The sequence below is a fragment of the Diabrotica virgifera genome, chromosome 8 (genome assembly GCF_917563875.1).
Source record: "Diabrotica virgifera virgifera chromosome 8, PGI_DIABVI_V3a".
NCBI classification, from domain to species: Eukaryota; Metazoa; Arthropoda; class Insecta; order Coleoptera; family Chrysomelidae; genus Diabrotica; species Diabrotica virgifera.
This window is the reverse complement of record NC_065450.1, coordinates 139,410,539-139,427,871: the sequence shown is the minus strand read 5'-3', so window position 1 is coordinate 139,427,871 and position 17,333 is coordinate 139,410,539. Positions and strand designations below refer to the sequence as shown.

At 32.1% G+C, this 17,333-nt stretch overlaps 1 protein-coding gene across 2 annotated transcripts in view; it reads left to right on the top strand.

The window, feature by feature from the left end:
- LOC126889382 (solute carrier family 35 member C2) overlaps positions 1-17,333 on the top strand; it is a 62,286-nt gene that overhangs the window by 27,064 nt on the left and 17,889 nt on the right. For both annotated transcript variants that reach the window (XM_050657641.1, XM_050657642.1), the window contains exon 4: positions 14,936-15,188. In XM_050657641.1, the coding sequence (XP_050513598.1) occupies positions 14,936-15,188 (253 nt within the window). The remainder of the gene's footprint in view (positions 1-14,935; positions 15,189-17,333) is intronic.

Here is a 17,333-nt window from a genome sequence, read left to right as displayed (position 1 = left end):
GACACAATATCACTTTTTTTCTTTGACTTGTTAGCTATGTGTATGACAAATTTCATGTCAATCCAAGCGGTTCTTTAAAATTTAGAGGTTTTACAATATTTTAACGTTAAAGAACGGACTAGTAGAGCGCACAAAAATTTGGCAAAAAAACTGCGGAAATATTGATATTATATTGATGGATATCAGTGACCTAAAACAGAGGATAATTTGCCAGCATCATTATGCAGTGGAACATATTTACCAAAGTGGTCAAACAAAGTTATTAAGGAAAAATGCTGTTCGTCTAAAATTTGCACAGTTAGCAACTGATTTAGGTGAGTACTCAACTTTGGAAATATTTTTATGTTTGCCTAATGCTCTTTGTCAATGAGAATAATACTAATAAAATATATTTTATATAAAATCAGTTGATATTGAGTGATTTATATATTTTTTATACAATTAAATCAAAAGAGATTTTTTTTAAATATGAATGCGTTGTTAGTATCACTCCAGAAATAACGGAGACGCTTGTTTTGCTTTAATTAAAATTATTACACATACATTTCAATGATTACCTATTTTAGGTGATACCCCACCAGTATTATGCTCTACATACGTTTATTGCGGTACTAAACGTAAAAAATCTACAAGTGGCGATTGTATGGTTAGGTCAACTCCATCGCCCAAGAGATCAAGTAGTAGTCTCAGTGATATTTCCAGTTTTGATATTAATTTGCCCACAAAACTTGAAACTGAATTGACGGAGAAGGTAAAAAAATTGGAGTATCAAGTAAATGCTTTAAAGAAGAAGTGCCGTCAGAAGAACAGTCAGCGTTGTAGAAGAACAACAAAAAACAGAAAATCGGCAACCAAATTCATGATAGAGGTACTGTTAGAAAATAAAAGCATATACGTGCACACTTTTGTTAATATGCAGTTTTCACACAAAACTCGTTCACAATGGAGTCACAATGAAAAGGATTTAGCTCTGGCAATTTATTATAAGTCTCCTAGTTGTTAAAAATTTTTAATTAGATCCCTTAACTTTATCTTACCTTCAGTAAAAACAATTCAAACTTGGTTGCGTGTCATAAAATTAAGAACCGGTTTAAACATGAAGTAAAACGTAGAGACAATGGATGAGTGGGAAAAAATTTGTGTGTTAATGTTTGATGAAATTTCTTTGAAAAAATAATTGGAGTACAATAAATTAGATGACATTATAGAAGGGTTTCAAGATTTAGGTGCTTTAGGAAGAATAGAACAAACAAACTTGCCAACACAGGTCTGGTTTTCATGATGCGCAGCTTGCTACATAAGGCTACGCGGCTTGCTACAGGTGGTCCAATACATAGCGACAACTTAAAAAACATTATAGTTGAAGTTGTTTCAAAATTACAAAATATTGGGTATATACCAAAAGTGTTGTGTGATTAAGCATCTAGTAATAGAGCTTTATTTAAGCTGTTAGGCGCATGTAAGGATCAGCCTGCAATAGAAATAGGAAATCAGAGGATTTTCACTGTGTTCGATACACCCCACTTATTAAAAGTCTAAGAAATAATTTTCTTAACAAAAAGTTGACGTTTTTTGCCGATTCTAAACAAATATCGTGGCAAGATATTGAATACACATACAACATCGATAGAACCAGTGTGAGAGCACGATGCATGGTGAAAATAACAAACGTTCACATAAACCCTAATAATTTTCAAAAAATGCGTGTAAAATTAGCAGCACAAATTTTTTCCAACTCAATTGCCTCAGCAATATCAACAGCAATGTCTGTAGGGCAGTTACACACCAAAACGGCTTCTCTTACTGCCGAATTTTTGAAAATTATAAATAATATTTTTGATGGTCTTAACAGCAAATATTGTAGTGATAGTAATCCAAACAGAAAGCCAATGTCAACTTTAAGCAAGTCAATTGAAAACTTAAAAGCAGGTTTAGAATATTTTAAAAAAATTAAAATTTTTGAAAATCAAAAAGAGAGAAATAATATTCACTGTCTACACGGCTTTCAGTGGACCATTTTGTCAGTTTTATGTTTGTGGGAGGAACTTCAAAAATAATATAATGTGTCATATCTTTTAACATCTTTTCTGAACCAAAATCCTCTAGAAAATTTTTTCTCTATTGTGCGCAATAGAGTTAGTCTAGTGCGTTCATAAAAAAACATGTGTTTTTACTTAATAACAGGCGGTAGCTGGTTTGTCTTTAGTTTCATGCGTGGAAGAGAATGATGCTAGATCAAAAGTACATATGTGTTTTATCTCGTCAGGTATTAATGACGCACGGGTAAATAATCGTGGACTCAACTGAATGTTAAACTACACTATTAGCTTTAGTTTATATACACAGTAGATATTAACAAGTATTTTATAATATCAGGAAAACAATATCAGTATGTCTTAAAACCTTGGAATCATATGGAAACTTTTTTATTCAGTTTAGGGAAAAATGTATTATTGATAAAAACTTGCACGTCCTAAAACTCAAAATGAAAGAGTCAGATGTCAAATATTATGAGTCGTATACCAAGTTTGTTAAAAAATGTTAATTCTTCTCAAGAGTAATATATGTACCTTCATTTTTAAAGTACTTTCATATAAACATGAACGTGGTTTTTAATTCTTCTCGACTTTTAATAATAAAATGTTTCGATGTTGTCAATAATGAAAGTACTTCTTGAGAACAAGAAATAATAAATATCTTTTTTTCCTAAAATTTTAATTTTGCTATCTTAGTTTGAAAAGAATTAACATTCAAATATACTTATTTACTTTGTTTTGAAATATGATCTAATTAGTGATGTTTTAAACTTTCTAATCCTGTCCGTTTATCAGCTTTTACCTATTGTTCCTAGGCAGATGGCCCTCAACTATTTACATGTTGGAAATTCCCTGTAATTTTATCAAGATATATGTATACTACCAAATTTCATGCCAATCCAATGGATTCTTTAAAATTCGGAGGTTTTGAAATATTTTACCTGGGGTGAATGGGTTAGATCTGGAAAGAAATTCTGTATATCAACTTCAAATAGTTTATTTCGCGTTAGTTCTGAAAATATCATTCTTTTACAAATTGCAAAAAATAATTTACATGTGAATTATCACTGCTAATTTTATTATGTATTTTCTATTTTGTTGTTTTTTTTTTGTAGTGTATTAATAATTAAATAATTTTTAAGAAACCTCTTCACTATTTTTATTAATCAATTTTTAGCGTTTTATCTGAAGTAAAATCTGAATTCCAAAATAGAGATTACATTCGCGTTAAAATTATTTGTTAAAATGCTGAATACTACCCTTATATCGTTGTCTATTACGCCAGCCAAGCGACTCAAATTTATTTTTCAATCTTGGCAAAAATTTCAATAAATGTCGCCACCGTCCAGCCAGTTAGTACTTAGACTTGAGGGGCAAAGAGGTGTAAGTGGGCGGAGTTTAACACTGAATTCGGTTTTACCTAAAGGTGAGGTATCTATGTAATTATTAATCAATGGTAAAAGTATTTATGTTTTTTTATTTTATTCATTATAATTATTATAATATTTAATATATAAGTTCGTGCAAGTGGATGACTGCTTACTCAAAAGGCCATTGAGAAAAAGAAGAAGTTTATGTGAAATTTAGAGGTTACCTCTGCTTTTATTGGCTGTGAGTTTCGTCGGTAGCGCTCTCTCGCGGTTTAAAACTTATACTTGTAAAATTGTTCAAATTGAATGCACAAAAGTGCCACTAACAGCGCTGGCGAAAACTGTCAAATCACCTCTACTCATCGGCTCACAGCGAATAATATCTTTAGGATCTATATAAATTTAGATAATTTACGAACGTCATTTAAGTCATTCACCAGTACAGATCTCGGTGCCACATAACAACACGGACCAAATATGGTATTTGATCATACTTTGACGCAATTTTCTGTTTAAGTTGTTGTGTAATGTAGTATCACAGATATTTAAATTTGCTAACTTTCTCAATGTTTTGTTGATCTATCTGTAGGGAAGCATTGTCGTGAGGTTGACGATTAAATATAAATTTTGTCTTAATGATATTCATTTTTAGACACCCATTTCTTTTCCTGTCTTGTTTACGAAATCCAATAACTCTGGGATACTGTCGTAAAATATGCGAATGTCGTCAGCCTATCGAATAGTATTAATCAGCTCACCATTGATCTTCACTCCAAAATCTTTATCTTGCCTGAAAAAAATTAGCAAAGTTTAACTTCTAGCTGATCCTTGAATCGCTGCAGTAGCTGGTTGGACTTCTGTGTGTAATGAAACACCAATACCCAAATATACACGTTTATTTAACACCAAACTACAACCCGGGAGACTGCCAATCGATGTAAACAGTTACAAAGTATGAAGCTAATAATTTAATGAGACTACATCTTGTCTCTATGAGGTGATTCGAATGAATGACTATAATAAATGTTCTTTCTAATGGGAATATGATTTTTTGGGCCAGGCCTACACGCGTTATTACAAAATACACTGCGGTGCAAAAAAATCGATCCACTAAAAATTTTGGTCAGTTTTGATGTTTCGAATTTCCTAAACCTGTTGTCCGATTTAAGTGATTTTTTACCACGTTATAGCCTTATTCATTGACAATATCTCTGTAATAATATTGTTGCTAGACAGACAAACTATCATTGTATACCGGGTGTACGAATCAAACTGTGTTTTTTCTCAAAGTTCGCATCACCCTGTGGACTATTCTGGCATTTATAAAATACTGAAATTAAAACCCAACTATAGCCTCAGGTTTTCTTAACATTTTGTCTTTCGATTCATTCGCTTATGTTGGATAATAAAAAAGTTAGGTACTTTAACAACTGGCCATGTTCGTTATCAGTACAGGCTGTTTCTAAAATATTTGCGCAAAAACTTTAAGGGGTTATTGTACATGAGAAAATATTGACAATTTGCTTTATAATCATATGTCCGCAAACGCTTCGTTTCCGAGATACGGGATGTTCATTTTTTTTTACAAACTGATGATTTACTTATTGCTTTAAAACCAGTTGAGATGTGCAACTCAAATTCGGTGGGCTTTAAGACGTAGTTATTTGACATTTTTTGACATACAATTAAGAATTTAATATTCACCAGTGGCGCCCAAACGGGTATTATGACCGATAATATTACCTGTACGCACGCCAATGGTGAATATAAAATTCTTAATTGTATGTCAAAAAATGTGCAATAGCTACGTTTTAAAACCCACCGAATTTGATCTGCATATCTCAACTGGTTTTAAAGCAATAAATAAATCGTCAGTTTGTAAAAAAAATTGAACATCCCGTATCTCGGAAACGAAGCGTGTGCGGACATATGATTGTAAAGCAAATTGTCATTATTTTCTCATGTAAAATTACCCCTTAAAATTTGTCGCACTTATTTAGAAACACCCTGTACTGATGACGAACATGGCCAGTTGTTAAAGTACCTAACTTTTGTATTATTCAACATAAGCGAATGAATCGAAGGACAAAATGTTAAGAAAACCTGAGGCTATAGTTGGGTTTTAATTTCAGTATTTTATAAATGCTAGAATAGTCCACAGGGTGATGCTAACTTTGAGAAAAAAACACAGTTTGATTCGTACACCCGGTATACAATGACAGTTTAACTGTCTAGCAACAATATTATTACATCGATATTGTCAATGGATAAGGCTATACGCTCTGAGCTTCGCTGGTGTCGCTCCTGGCCAACTTTCACCGGTAATTTTTAAATTTACTATTTAATTGTTATCACTTAATATTTACAACGCAAAAAAGTAATTAAATTGTAATCGATTTTTTAAAGATTTTGCTAATCATTTTGACGTTCTATTGATAAAATATGAATTTCTTACTTCGGATACTTTCACAATTATCGTGTAGATGGCGCTAAGATTAATACATTAATTTATAATTACATATTACGGAACATTAAAAAAACTTAAATTCAGTATTTAAAACGTAAGTACAGTGAAACCTCGGTAACTCGGATTAATCGGGACCGCGGTCGATCCGGGTTATCGAAAATCCAGGTTAGCCGGAGAATATAGTAAAAATTAATAAAATACGGTATACTTACAAATAAACTCCGTTAGAATAGAAATAACATGAAATATATATATGCACAGTAGGTACCTACACATCTTAATTACTAAAAACACGCGCAAAGCAAACAGAAGCGAACAATACCACAATACTGTATTCATACAGTCACAATCCGAAGCATGTTTTGTTATTATGTATTAAGAACAGTAAACTAAAACCATTGATTAAAAAATAATTTTTTAAATAGTCTTTCTTAAACAATGCTAACACAGTTTGAAATAAAAAATAAAGGAATAATACAGACTGGTGCCTGTTGTTTCTGCCGGCTTGTGCTTATGAGTCATTTTTACTATCTATAGCTCAAATTACACAAATACACATTATCTCTCAAATATTATATTACATACATACATTTTTATTGTTGAAATGTTTATCTGATAATTAACTATTTTAATGGGAAATAAGCCACAATTAAATTGAAAGAATAATTTTATTAACATTTCGACGCCCAGAACGGGTGTCATTGTCAAAATACAAAATATGTACTGAAAATCAAAATGTTTATCTGATGAAAATCGGTCCGGGTTAGCCGGACTTCCGGGTTATCGGGGGCCGACTTATCGGGGTTCCACTGTATATTTAAGGTAAAAATATATAGGTACCACAGCTTTGACCAACTAATATTTTTTATAATTAATGTTTTTAATTTTAAATTAATCACTTTGACATTTATGTCAAATTTCCGGTAAAGGTTTACAGACTTGCCACTACTGGCGCTCGCGAATTTGTAAATATCCCCTCTACGTATGAGCTCACAGCGTATAACGTGGTAAAAAATCACTTAAATCGCACAACAGGTTTAGGAAATTCAAAACATCAAAAATGACCAAATTTTTAGTGGATCGATTTTTTTGCACCGCAGTGTATAAAAGAACAAAAGATTTGTTATAGTTTGATCGGCGATAATAATGCAATTATACAATAACAATTTAACTAAAATTAGGCTACACACGCCAGCTTGCGACAACATGATTTCGTTAGTTTCCTATACAGGTCGTTTAATATATTTAGTGGAGTCAATGAAGGTGGATATGAGTTATTACCTCAGATTTCATCATTTACATTTTTTTTTTATTTTCTAAACCTTATAGCAACCAAAAATCTAAAAATTAACAAGTCGAAAATCACGAGAACCTTATTCTTCTATATTTGTGAAAGTGTAGTCACTGAATGTTTTCACCCACGATTTCTTTGAACCTTCATCGATTTTCATGAAAATTGTTGAGTAGTTAGAGGATACCTCAAAAAACAAAAGTGATGTGGCACCAAGTTGCGCTTTCTGCATTTTAGGGGTGAAATCCACTTTTTTTTTTAATGATAAAAATGCAGATTTCAGCATTCTAGCTCAAGCAATCTTGTTTAATTAAGTAAAATAAATATTTTTTTACATGTATGTGCATGATTTATAATTTTTGTTAATTTTTCAAACCTTATTGCAACCAAAAATCAGAAAATTAGCAAATTGACAATCACGAAAAAAATTATTCTTTTATATTTCCAAAAAGGCAGTCACTGAAGGTTTTCACCCCTGATTTCGTTGCATCAATTTTCATGAAAATTAGTTAGTAGTTAAAGCATACCTCAAGAAACAAAAGTGATGTGGTATTAACTTGCGCTTTTATCCTGGGGGTGGATGTTACCCCTTCTCATGGGTGAACACTATTTTTTTTAAAATAACCCCATAATTAGATAGAGGAGTAAATTCTAAGCAAACTTTCTTTTATCAAGTTTATAAATTTTTTATTTAAATAATGTTTCATAATTTAATAAAATATTATTGGTACAGTAAAACCTGTCAATAAAGGCCACTAAAAATAAAAAAAAAATTGGCCGTTATAGAAATGTGGCCACTAATGCTAGGTTTCCTTTTCCACAAATACATAAAATATAATTGAAAATTTATTTATTTTAGTAATTAAAGCAAATCTAATTAAATATAATTCTACAAACAAACGGAACATACCTTTCATTAGATATCGCAAATCACTTTGGCTGATTTTGTCTGCATATATATTATGTTTGAGGAATCCCTTTTTTTTTAGACTGGATATAGGACATTTCTCAAGTATGAATTCACATTCATGGTATATCGTTGCTATACAGGGATAATAATCTGTGCAATGTTATGGTACAGGCTACGTTAAATATGAAGTAAATGTGGAAGATATACACTGGTTATTCATTTCAATTTAATTTGATTGTTTTTTAATCGTTTACAATATTTAAAATAATTAAAGATATAAAGTTAGGAATTTCAAAAATAAATTCAGTTCTCACTGGCAGGGTGGGAAATAATAAAGTGCCATACAGTAGCATTTCATTACAATGCTCATTACAGGCATTACAGGCTGCTCCGTTTGAGAAAACTCATACTCTCAAACTTTGAGAAAACACTCATTCAGTTTCGACCAACCCTGTATTACCTAAAATTAAACGTTTTGCTAGATTAATAATTTTTAACAATAATAGACTATATTAGAAATCACTTGAACATAAATTGATTTTCTGATGTCAAATCACTACAATTATACAGGGGGTGAATATTGCTATGAAATTTGAAAAAAAAAACGTAATTATCTTTTAAACTACTTCGTATAACATCACAAAACCTGATATTTTAAGGAATAAAACATAGAGGAGAATCCAAAAATGTAAAAATATACAGGCTGTTCCATTAAACAAAAGATAATTTTGTTTCACCCTGTCAATATGGGTGGCCCTGTATATTTGGAAATGTATTTGAATTCTGATATTATCTATGCCCCAATCTCACCTAAATAAACTGTTTTCATATCTCCTACAACAAACGACTAATTGGACTTCCCACAACCTGTATACATACAAAATCTCCGCTATAAAATTTTTTCAAAGAAAATGTTATTGGTTTTTTTTTAAATAACTCCGTTAATTTTTGAAATATGAGAATTATCCAAAAACCATTACAAAGCTAAGTAAAAGATCTATGACACTGTATTAAACATAATTTTGTAAATCCTTTATTTTTTTTTTTAAATACAAGGTGAAAGAGCCCCGGTTACATGGTTCTCGCAGTAAAATTTACGTTTTAAATGTTTCTATCTCGGTTATTTTTTGTCGCAAAAAAAAATTAAAAAAAGAAAAAGATTGAGTAAAGTTAAAACTAAAATTTTGTTCTCTACCATTTTTCAAGTATATCGAGTATTTTTGGAGTTATTATCGAAAGAAATGAACTTCACGAAAATTTTAAAAATTCTAATTTTTTTACTCGTATTTTTTTTTTCAAAAATATGCATTCTAAACCGGTCAAAATTGTCGAAGTTATTAATCATGTTAAAATAAATAAAGTTTTAAATGGGTTACTATAAATTTTAATTTTTGTGGAAATGACGTAGGTTTCATTTTCCATTCTTCCCTAAAAAATCTGAAAGGGTCCTCTTATTTCCATCATAACTTGCTTAATTTTGATGCTATCGACTTCTTATATAGCTCTTTGATAGTTACCTTTAAGTACTTTATTAAAATGTTTTGTATCTCTATTTAACAAAGTGCATCGTTTTCCTGTTATTTAAGCTTGAATACTAAGATTTGAGTACTCGCGGAAAAAAAATATACATTCAATTGCATATAACTCACTTTGTATATGTAATAAAGGATTTTTCGAATAAGGAGCTTATTTATTTTTATATTATCTTCGATTTTGGTAACAACAACTTTTTTGAAGAAACTTATAGTTTTTGAGTTATTTATGAAAAACTGCTTTAAAACATGGATTTTTTTCAGGAAAAATCAAAACATTTGATCTTTAATAACTCAAAAACTATTGATTTATTGAAATAACTTTATATAACAAATTTTACTTATAATTTATCCCTCTATCGATTAGTGGTATTATTTTTAATAAAATAATTTCCACCCCCGAGAAGGAGTGTCATCCACCCCCAGGGTAAAAGCGCAAGTTGGCACCATGTCAGCTTTGTTTCTTGAGGTATCCTCTACATAAGTACTAATTTTCATGAAAATTGATGGAGGTTCAACGAAATCGGAGGTGAAAACCTTCATTGACTCCACTAATTGTCTAATTCTCGGATATGAATTATGAATATTTGATATTAAATATGCCTGTTTGAATGTTATATCCAAGTAGATATTAAATAACAGCGGGATCTCTCTCTCGCCTCGTCGAACGTAACAGTCTTCGATTAGTCTTCCATCGACTTGAAACTGATTTCTGCTTTCAATATAAGTTTTCTATGATACGCAGATCTCTACCATCAATGCCCTCGATTCTTGATATGTTCAAAAGCGTTCCAAACCCGTACGTGCGTCCGTGTATACGTTTCGCTATCCTTGCGAGGCAGGGACATACTGTTGGTCATGGTAACTTAAATACCCAACTTACCCAGAGGCGAATACCAACAGTCCGGGAAAAGAAAAGTACTCTATTATTTTCGATACCTATTATTACGATTGTTGATTTTCTTTTAATTTGTGTACTATTTTAAAAATTTATATACCCGAAAATATTTTTAAAAATCTTTTTTTATTTGTAAATAATCACGTACAAAAATAATGACAATATTTTTGTGTTTCGCTTGTTAATATTTATCGGTATAGATATGTCCATAAAAATATGATAAGGCATGTTTAATTTTGATGACAAACAAACTGAACTTTTGTGTACCTATATTCACCACAAAACACACAAATATATAAACGTTGTGGGCATTTAAAAGATAACCAAAGTACAGTTTGTGTTTAAAATCAATAAAATAATGAAATGCAGTTATATTTCAAATTACTTAATTAACTGCGACGAATATGTTTGTATGTTACATTATTAAATGAAAATTTGCATTGTAAACAAATTCCTGAGAACCACGTTTTCTAAACATTTGATATTGAAAGTTACTACCTAATAAATCACTCTATTTTATTTCTTCTTCTTCTTGGTTCAGGTGAGACTCGTTAACCACTGGTCCTTAGTCGTAAGACCTTTGTACCATTACTGCATGCATCTCGAGGTTTCATCTTCTATCGAAGGTTGGATATCAACATGGCAATTCTTATTTTACTAATTCGATTTTTCGAATTACTCGAAATAGGATTTTGGCCTTCTACAAAACATTGTACCGAGCGATAACAAGTATTCACTTCAATTTTTTTTCTCTTTAGGGTGGAATTTATTTCTAAATTTTCGATCTTCGGTATTTCCAACAAGGCGTTGATCAAGAATTTCGAAAAAATAAATTATCAGTGAAAATTAGTTTCAGATTTTGAAAATAATCACTAAAATATTCCCATTTTCGAAAGTATTTTATATAGAGTCTTAAAGCGCACTAAAAAAAATATACAAAGATTTAGAAAGCTTAGGCCCTTAGAAAGGGCCTAGCCGGGTAAGATGATGAAAAATGCCCCCAACTCGATTCGAATTCTATATAGGTCACCGTTTAGAAAATATAGAGAAACTCACTTTCCGAAATTTTTAGCCCCCTAAGTGGTCACGTGACCCACCTAGAGCCTAATTAGGCTTTTTATTTTTTATCTCAGCCTCATCGAGAGCTAGTGAAAAACTTTAAATTAAAAAGTTGTAGGTTTCAAAAAGTTCTGTCCGAAAATTTTTTTTTTTAATTTTCGGCGGAAAATTTAAATTTTAGGACGATTTTAAAATTTTAAATGAGTATAGAAAATAACTAAACATTCGTTCTCACGAAAAATAGTTTTATACCGTGTATTTTTGCATAATGTATCATGAATTTTTTCAGATTTTTAAAATTGGTGAAACGTACTTTTAAAAATAAACAACTGCATTTTTTCGCTTTTGATACAATTTTATACAGGGTTTTTAAAAAAAAGGTAATACCGTTACTAGGGTAGGTAAAAACCTAAAAAACAATTGGGATTTGCTTAATAAAAAAAATTTGTAATGCCATCCATTTTCAAGATACAAGGCGTTGAAGAAAACAAAATTTTACACATTACGATTTTGCCGAAACTACTGCCAACATTGTAATCAAATTTGACAGGTTTTAAGAGGTAGTTATTGTGCACTTTTTGACATACGATTAAGCATTTTAAATTCATCATTAGCGCGCATATTGGTAATGGTCTGAACTTTTTAAAGAAAAAAAAAATAGTACGCCACTGACATATTTCAAATTAACAATCATTTTTTAATTTTTCGTTCCATTTGTGACAAAAAATCTATCTTCCCTTTTTTTCATACGACGCGCCGTTTTCATGCAAAAAATAAAATATCTTAATACTTCCAAAGTATTGGAATTACCTAAGTTTTTATATGGATGTAAGAGTTACGAGTATAATGTAGATGTATAGAAACTTAACATAGTAGTTCGAATACTTTGTAAAGGTTAAGATGTTTTATTTCTTGCATAAGAATGGCGCGTCGTATGAAAAAATGGGAAGATAGCTTGTCAGTGGCGTACTATCTTTTTTCTTTAAAAAGTTCAGACCATTACCCATTTGCGCGCCAATGATGAATATAAAATTCTTAGTTGTATGTCAAAACATGCACAATAACTACCTCTTAAAATCTGCCAAATTGTATTACTATATTGCCAGTAGTTTCGGCAAAATCGTAAGAAATGTGTAAAAGTTTGTTTTTTTCAACGCCCTGTGTCTTGAAAATGGATGGCATTACAAAATTTTTTTATTAAGCAAACCCCAATTTTTATTAAGGAGGGGGTATGGTTTGAAATCAACATATCAAGCACATTTTTGTGATTTTTTTTTCGAAACTATGGTAGAATTATTTTATTTTTAAATTAAATAAACACATTAAGTACAATTCAAAGAATATTTAAGAAAAAATTCAATCCAAAATATTGAAAAATAAGCCATTAGCGACAAATTTTGGCAGGCAGCTCAAAAAAAAATGGATTTTGCGGTGGACATCAGAACTCATCACTGGATTATACGAAACAAAAAATTCAAAAAGATTTTATTAGCTTACGAGTTTCACGAGGTAACAACGTCGAGTTTTTTTATTTTTAATGATTTTTGAATTTTTGGTATCACTCAAAAGTCAAAAATACGAAATTTTTGATAAAAATTTTGTGAAAACCAACAGATTTAATATTGTTGAACAAAAAATAAGCACAAAACGAAAAATATCTCGACGTTGTTACCTCACGAACTGTCTAAAGAAAATATGTGCAAAATATCAGGTAGATCGGCCGAGTAGTTTTTCAGTTACAATGTCCACCGCATTTGAAAAAGCAGTTTTGAGAAAAATGCGTTCAAAGTTTTGACAACTGCATCTTCTTATTTGTCTGCCAAATCGTAAAGTGATGAACATTGGAATATGTTTTTTAAATTGGGGAGTAATCTACAAAAGAGAAGGCGAACAGTTGTTTAACGTTTCTCACTACGCTCCGGCGTGCTGGCGCGAAGCCGCGGCAAAGCGAGTCGAAGGTAGGGATATTCAACACCCTGTATCTCTGGTAATTTTACTCCGATTATTTTGAAATTTTCAGAGAGTATTCTTGAAAGTATGCACTTTTATTTGAAATAATAAAAAAATTTAAATATTTCAAACCATACCCCCTCCTTAAGCAAACCCCAGTTTTTTAGTTTTTTACCTATCCTAGTGACGGTGTTATCGTTTTTTAAACACCATGTATAAAACTGTATCAAAAAGCGAAAAAAAAAAAATAAAAAAATGCGGTTTTTTATTTTTAAAAGTATGTTTCACCAATTTTAAAAATCTGAAAAAATTCAGGGTGAAACATTATGCAAACATACACGTTATAAATTTTTTTTCGTTAAGACAAATGTCTTAGTTATTTTTTTATGCTCATTTAAAATTTTAAAAACGTCCTTAAATTTAAATTTTCCGCCAAATTAAAAAAAAAATCGGACAGATCTCTTTGAAACTTACAACTTTTTTATTTAAAGTTTTTCGCTAGCTCTCGATACGGCTGAGATAAAAAATAAAAACATAAAAAGCCTAATTAGGCTCTAGGTGGATCACGTGACCACCTAGGGGCTAAAAATTTCAGAAATTGAATTTCTCTATATGTGCTAAACGGTGACCTCTATAGAATTCGAATCGAGTTGGGGGCATTTTTCATCATGTTACCGGGCTAGGCCCTTTTTTGAAGGAGTAGATTCTTCTGTAGAAGCAGTTGAAAAATTACTCACACTTTTAAAAAATGTATTGGAGCATCCAGGAAGTATAATGGAGCATAAGGGACAGTGGGAAACTCCTTGGCTGATATTAAAGGTTATGTGTTTAAATTAAAACTTAACTTAAATTCACAAATAATATCAATCTAATTCAAAGTTTTATTTCCGGAGAAATAAATCCTATAATGGGACGTCTGGTTACGCCTATTCGTAGTTTCTATTGTTTGCATACCAAACGAATGATGAGTGAAAGAAGACACGAGGAGGTCTAAAAGTTGCACCTCAGTACCTGTCTATTCAATGTAATGTGATTTAAAAAGCTTAGAAGAGGGGGGTTTTGCCTTCCATTTACAGTTAGAGTTGGAGGTTTTTTGAGCCAGTCTTGCCCTGGAGCACCCTATCGGTGGTTTATCTATCTCCTTACAGCGCGATCATACGCGTGTGCCTGGCAAAGATAGCTAGACCACTCGAAGAGAATATTGACGTTTACCTTTATTCACAGAGCCCATATTTTTCCTAGTCTATTCTTATTATGCCTATAATTGAAATACTGCAAACTATAATACTGTTGTATTGTATTATATTTGTGTTTTTATAGTAATTACGTGACAAGGATTTGTATAAAAGGATTTACTATAATTAAACGTTGAAAATAAATACATACCGAATTTTACTAAATTTCAATGTTTTTTATTTTTAGTCATGGAGTCTATGTTGTATAGTTTTGATGATAACGGTGGGATTAATATTATTTACCTACAAATCTACACAATTCAATATACTAGGATTTACGTTGCTGTTATTGGCGTCAGTAGCTAGCGGGATTCGATGGACGTGCGTACAACTTTTATTACAAAAGTCTAAAATGGGTATGAACAATCCTGTAGACATGATATATCATATGCAACCTTGGATGTTACTGTCTGTATTACCATTTGCGATATACATAGAAGGTAATGTAAACATATTTCCTTTTATATTTTATATACTCATGATGTTATATACTCGTGACATTAGAAGTGTTACACCGAGAAGATAATTTCTTTAATTTAGTTTTTTGGCAACAATATAACTTCAAGAATAAAACGATAACGTTGGCAAGCATGTTTATTAACATGTAATAAAAAAAAATAAATTTGGGCGACCCCGTAGCTGAATACACTCCTGTACACGTCGATGCATTGACAAAATGATATGATCGATGTCTGCTTGTAGCGCCTCGTTCCAAGCAACTTAAACTTCATGGATTAACTGTGCCAGAGTCTGTGGAGAATAGTGCAAACTGAACAGTCTCCTTCCCATAATATCCCACACATGTTCGATAGGATTTAAATCCGGCGAACGGGATGGCCACGGCAAAATATTAACACCAGCTTCTTGAAGAAAGTCCATAGTTTGACGAGCAATATGGGGACGCGTGTTGTCTTTTTGAAAAAAGGGGTGTCGACGGTCGTTTAGATAAGGCATTAAAGTGGTTTGTAAGATGTCATTAACATCAAGCGCAGCTGTCATACTGCCTCGAATAAATACTAGTGGTGATCGGCTACCATAGGCAATAGCCCCAAACCATTACTCCCAACTGTCATGTGTACATGCCTCTCAACAGCAAACCCGATATCTCGGCTCTCTTCACGATCCTACGACCATCGTGCATTCCTAAACACAATCGCGATTCATCGCTGGATGCTACAGTATGCTATTCTGAAACCCAATGCTGCCTTTCTCTGCACAAATTCAAACGTTGATGACAGTGGTCCGCAGTCATTAGGAAGCACTTTATAGTCATGGGCGGAATGAAAGCAGTCGAAAGCTCGAATGTGACAGTATATTTTACGCATAGTAACAAATCTACCTTCTACTCCAAACCATTGATCAGCGATTTGACGCGTAGTAGCAAAACGGCATCGCAGAGCCAGTAATCTAAAGCGCCTATCTTGACGCTCTGTGGTACGTCTCGGCTGATCAGTTGGTCTCCTTCGTGTTCTACCCTCGTTTGTCCACAGACGGCACACGAGCATAATCGTCATTGCCGTACAAGTAAGACGACGAATAATTTCGCGACACGACAAACCTATATCTCTTCTTCTTCTTCTTTTTGTATAGACATGACTCTGTCTGTTTTTTCAATGTGCCTCTAGTAAGTTGTCGTTCCATCGTTTTCGTGGTCTTCCCACTGATCGTCTTCCTATTGGGGAACCGTCTCCCGCTGTCCTGACTACCCTATTTGTTGTCATTCTGCTTATGTGGTTATTCCATTCTATTCTTCTGTTTCTTACCCAGTTATTAATGTTATCCACCTTGCATCTCCGTCGTATATCTGTACTTCTAGCTCTGTCCCATAGAGTCTTACCATCGATTTTTCGAAGGGTTTTCATCTCCGCTGTTTCGGGCCATCATTTTGTCCTCTCTGTGTCGGGTCGTGTTTCTGCCGCGTATGTCATTATTGGTCTGGAGTATGGAGTTTAAATATCTAGGCATTATACTATCTAGCTACGGAAGGCTCGAAACAGAAGTGGAAGATCAAGTGAATAGAGCAAACAGAGCCGCAGGTTGCCTGAATTACACAATATGGAGAAATAAAAATATCGGAAAAGAAATGAAAGGCAGAATTTACAAAACAGTCATCAGACCAATAATGACCTATATCTCTATAGGCAACAATTCTACCCCTATCAAAATTGCTAACATGGTGGTAATTTTGGTGTCTTCGAACTCGAGGCATTTTCTTACATTGAATACAATTAGACAGTGGTATAATAATTAAAAATTTCTGTACCAGTCAGTCTTCATCAATCGGTCTCTTCACAAAAAAAATTAAAGATGTGTGTGTGTGTGTGTGTGTGTGTGTGTGTGTTAAGATGTATGACCTTGGTTTGAACCAATTGGCCAGCTCAATTTTTTTATTATCTTATTAATAGACACAATTTCCTGATTTTAACTGATATACATACATTATATTTTAATAAATACACACATAATATATTAGTTGGTTTTTAATTCCTGGGTTTGCGGTCTGTTATAAATAAAACACTTGATTTTGCTTAGACGTTTCGGCTGTTTGCCATTTTCAATAAGCACTTTTAATTATTAAACATTAC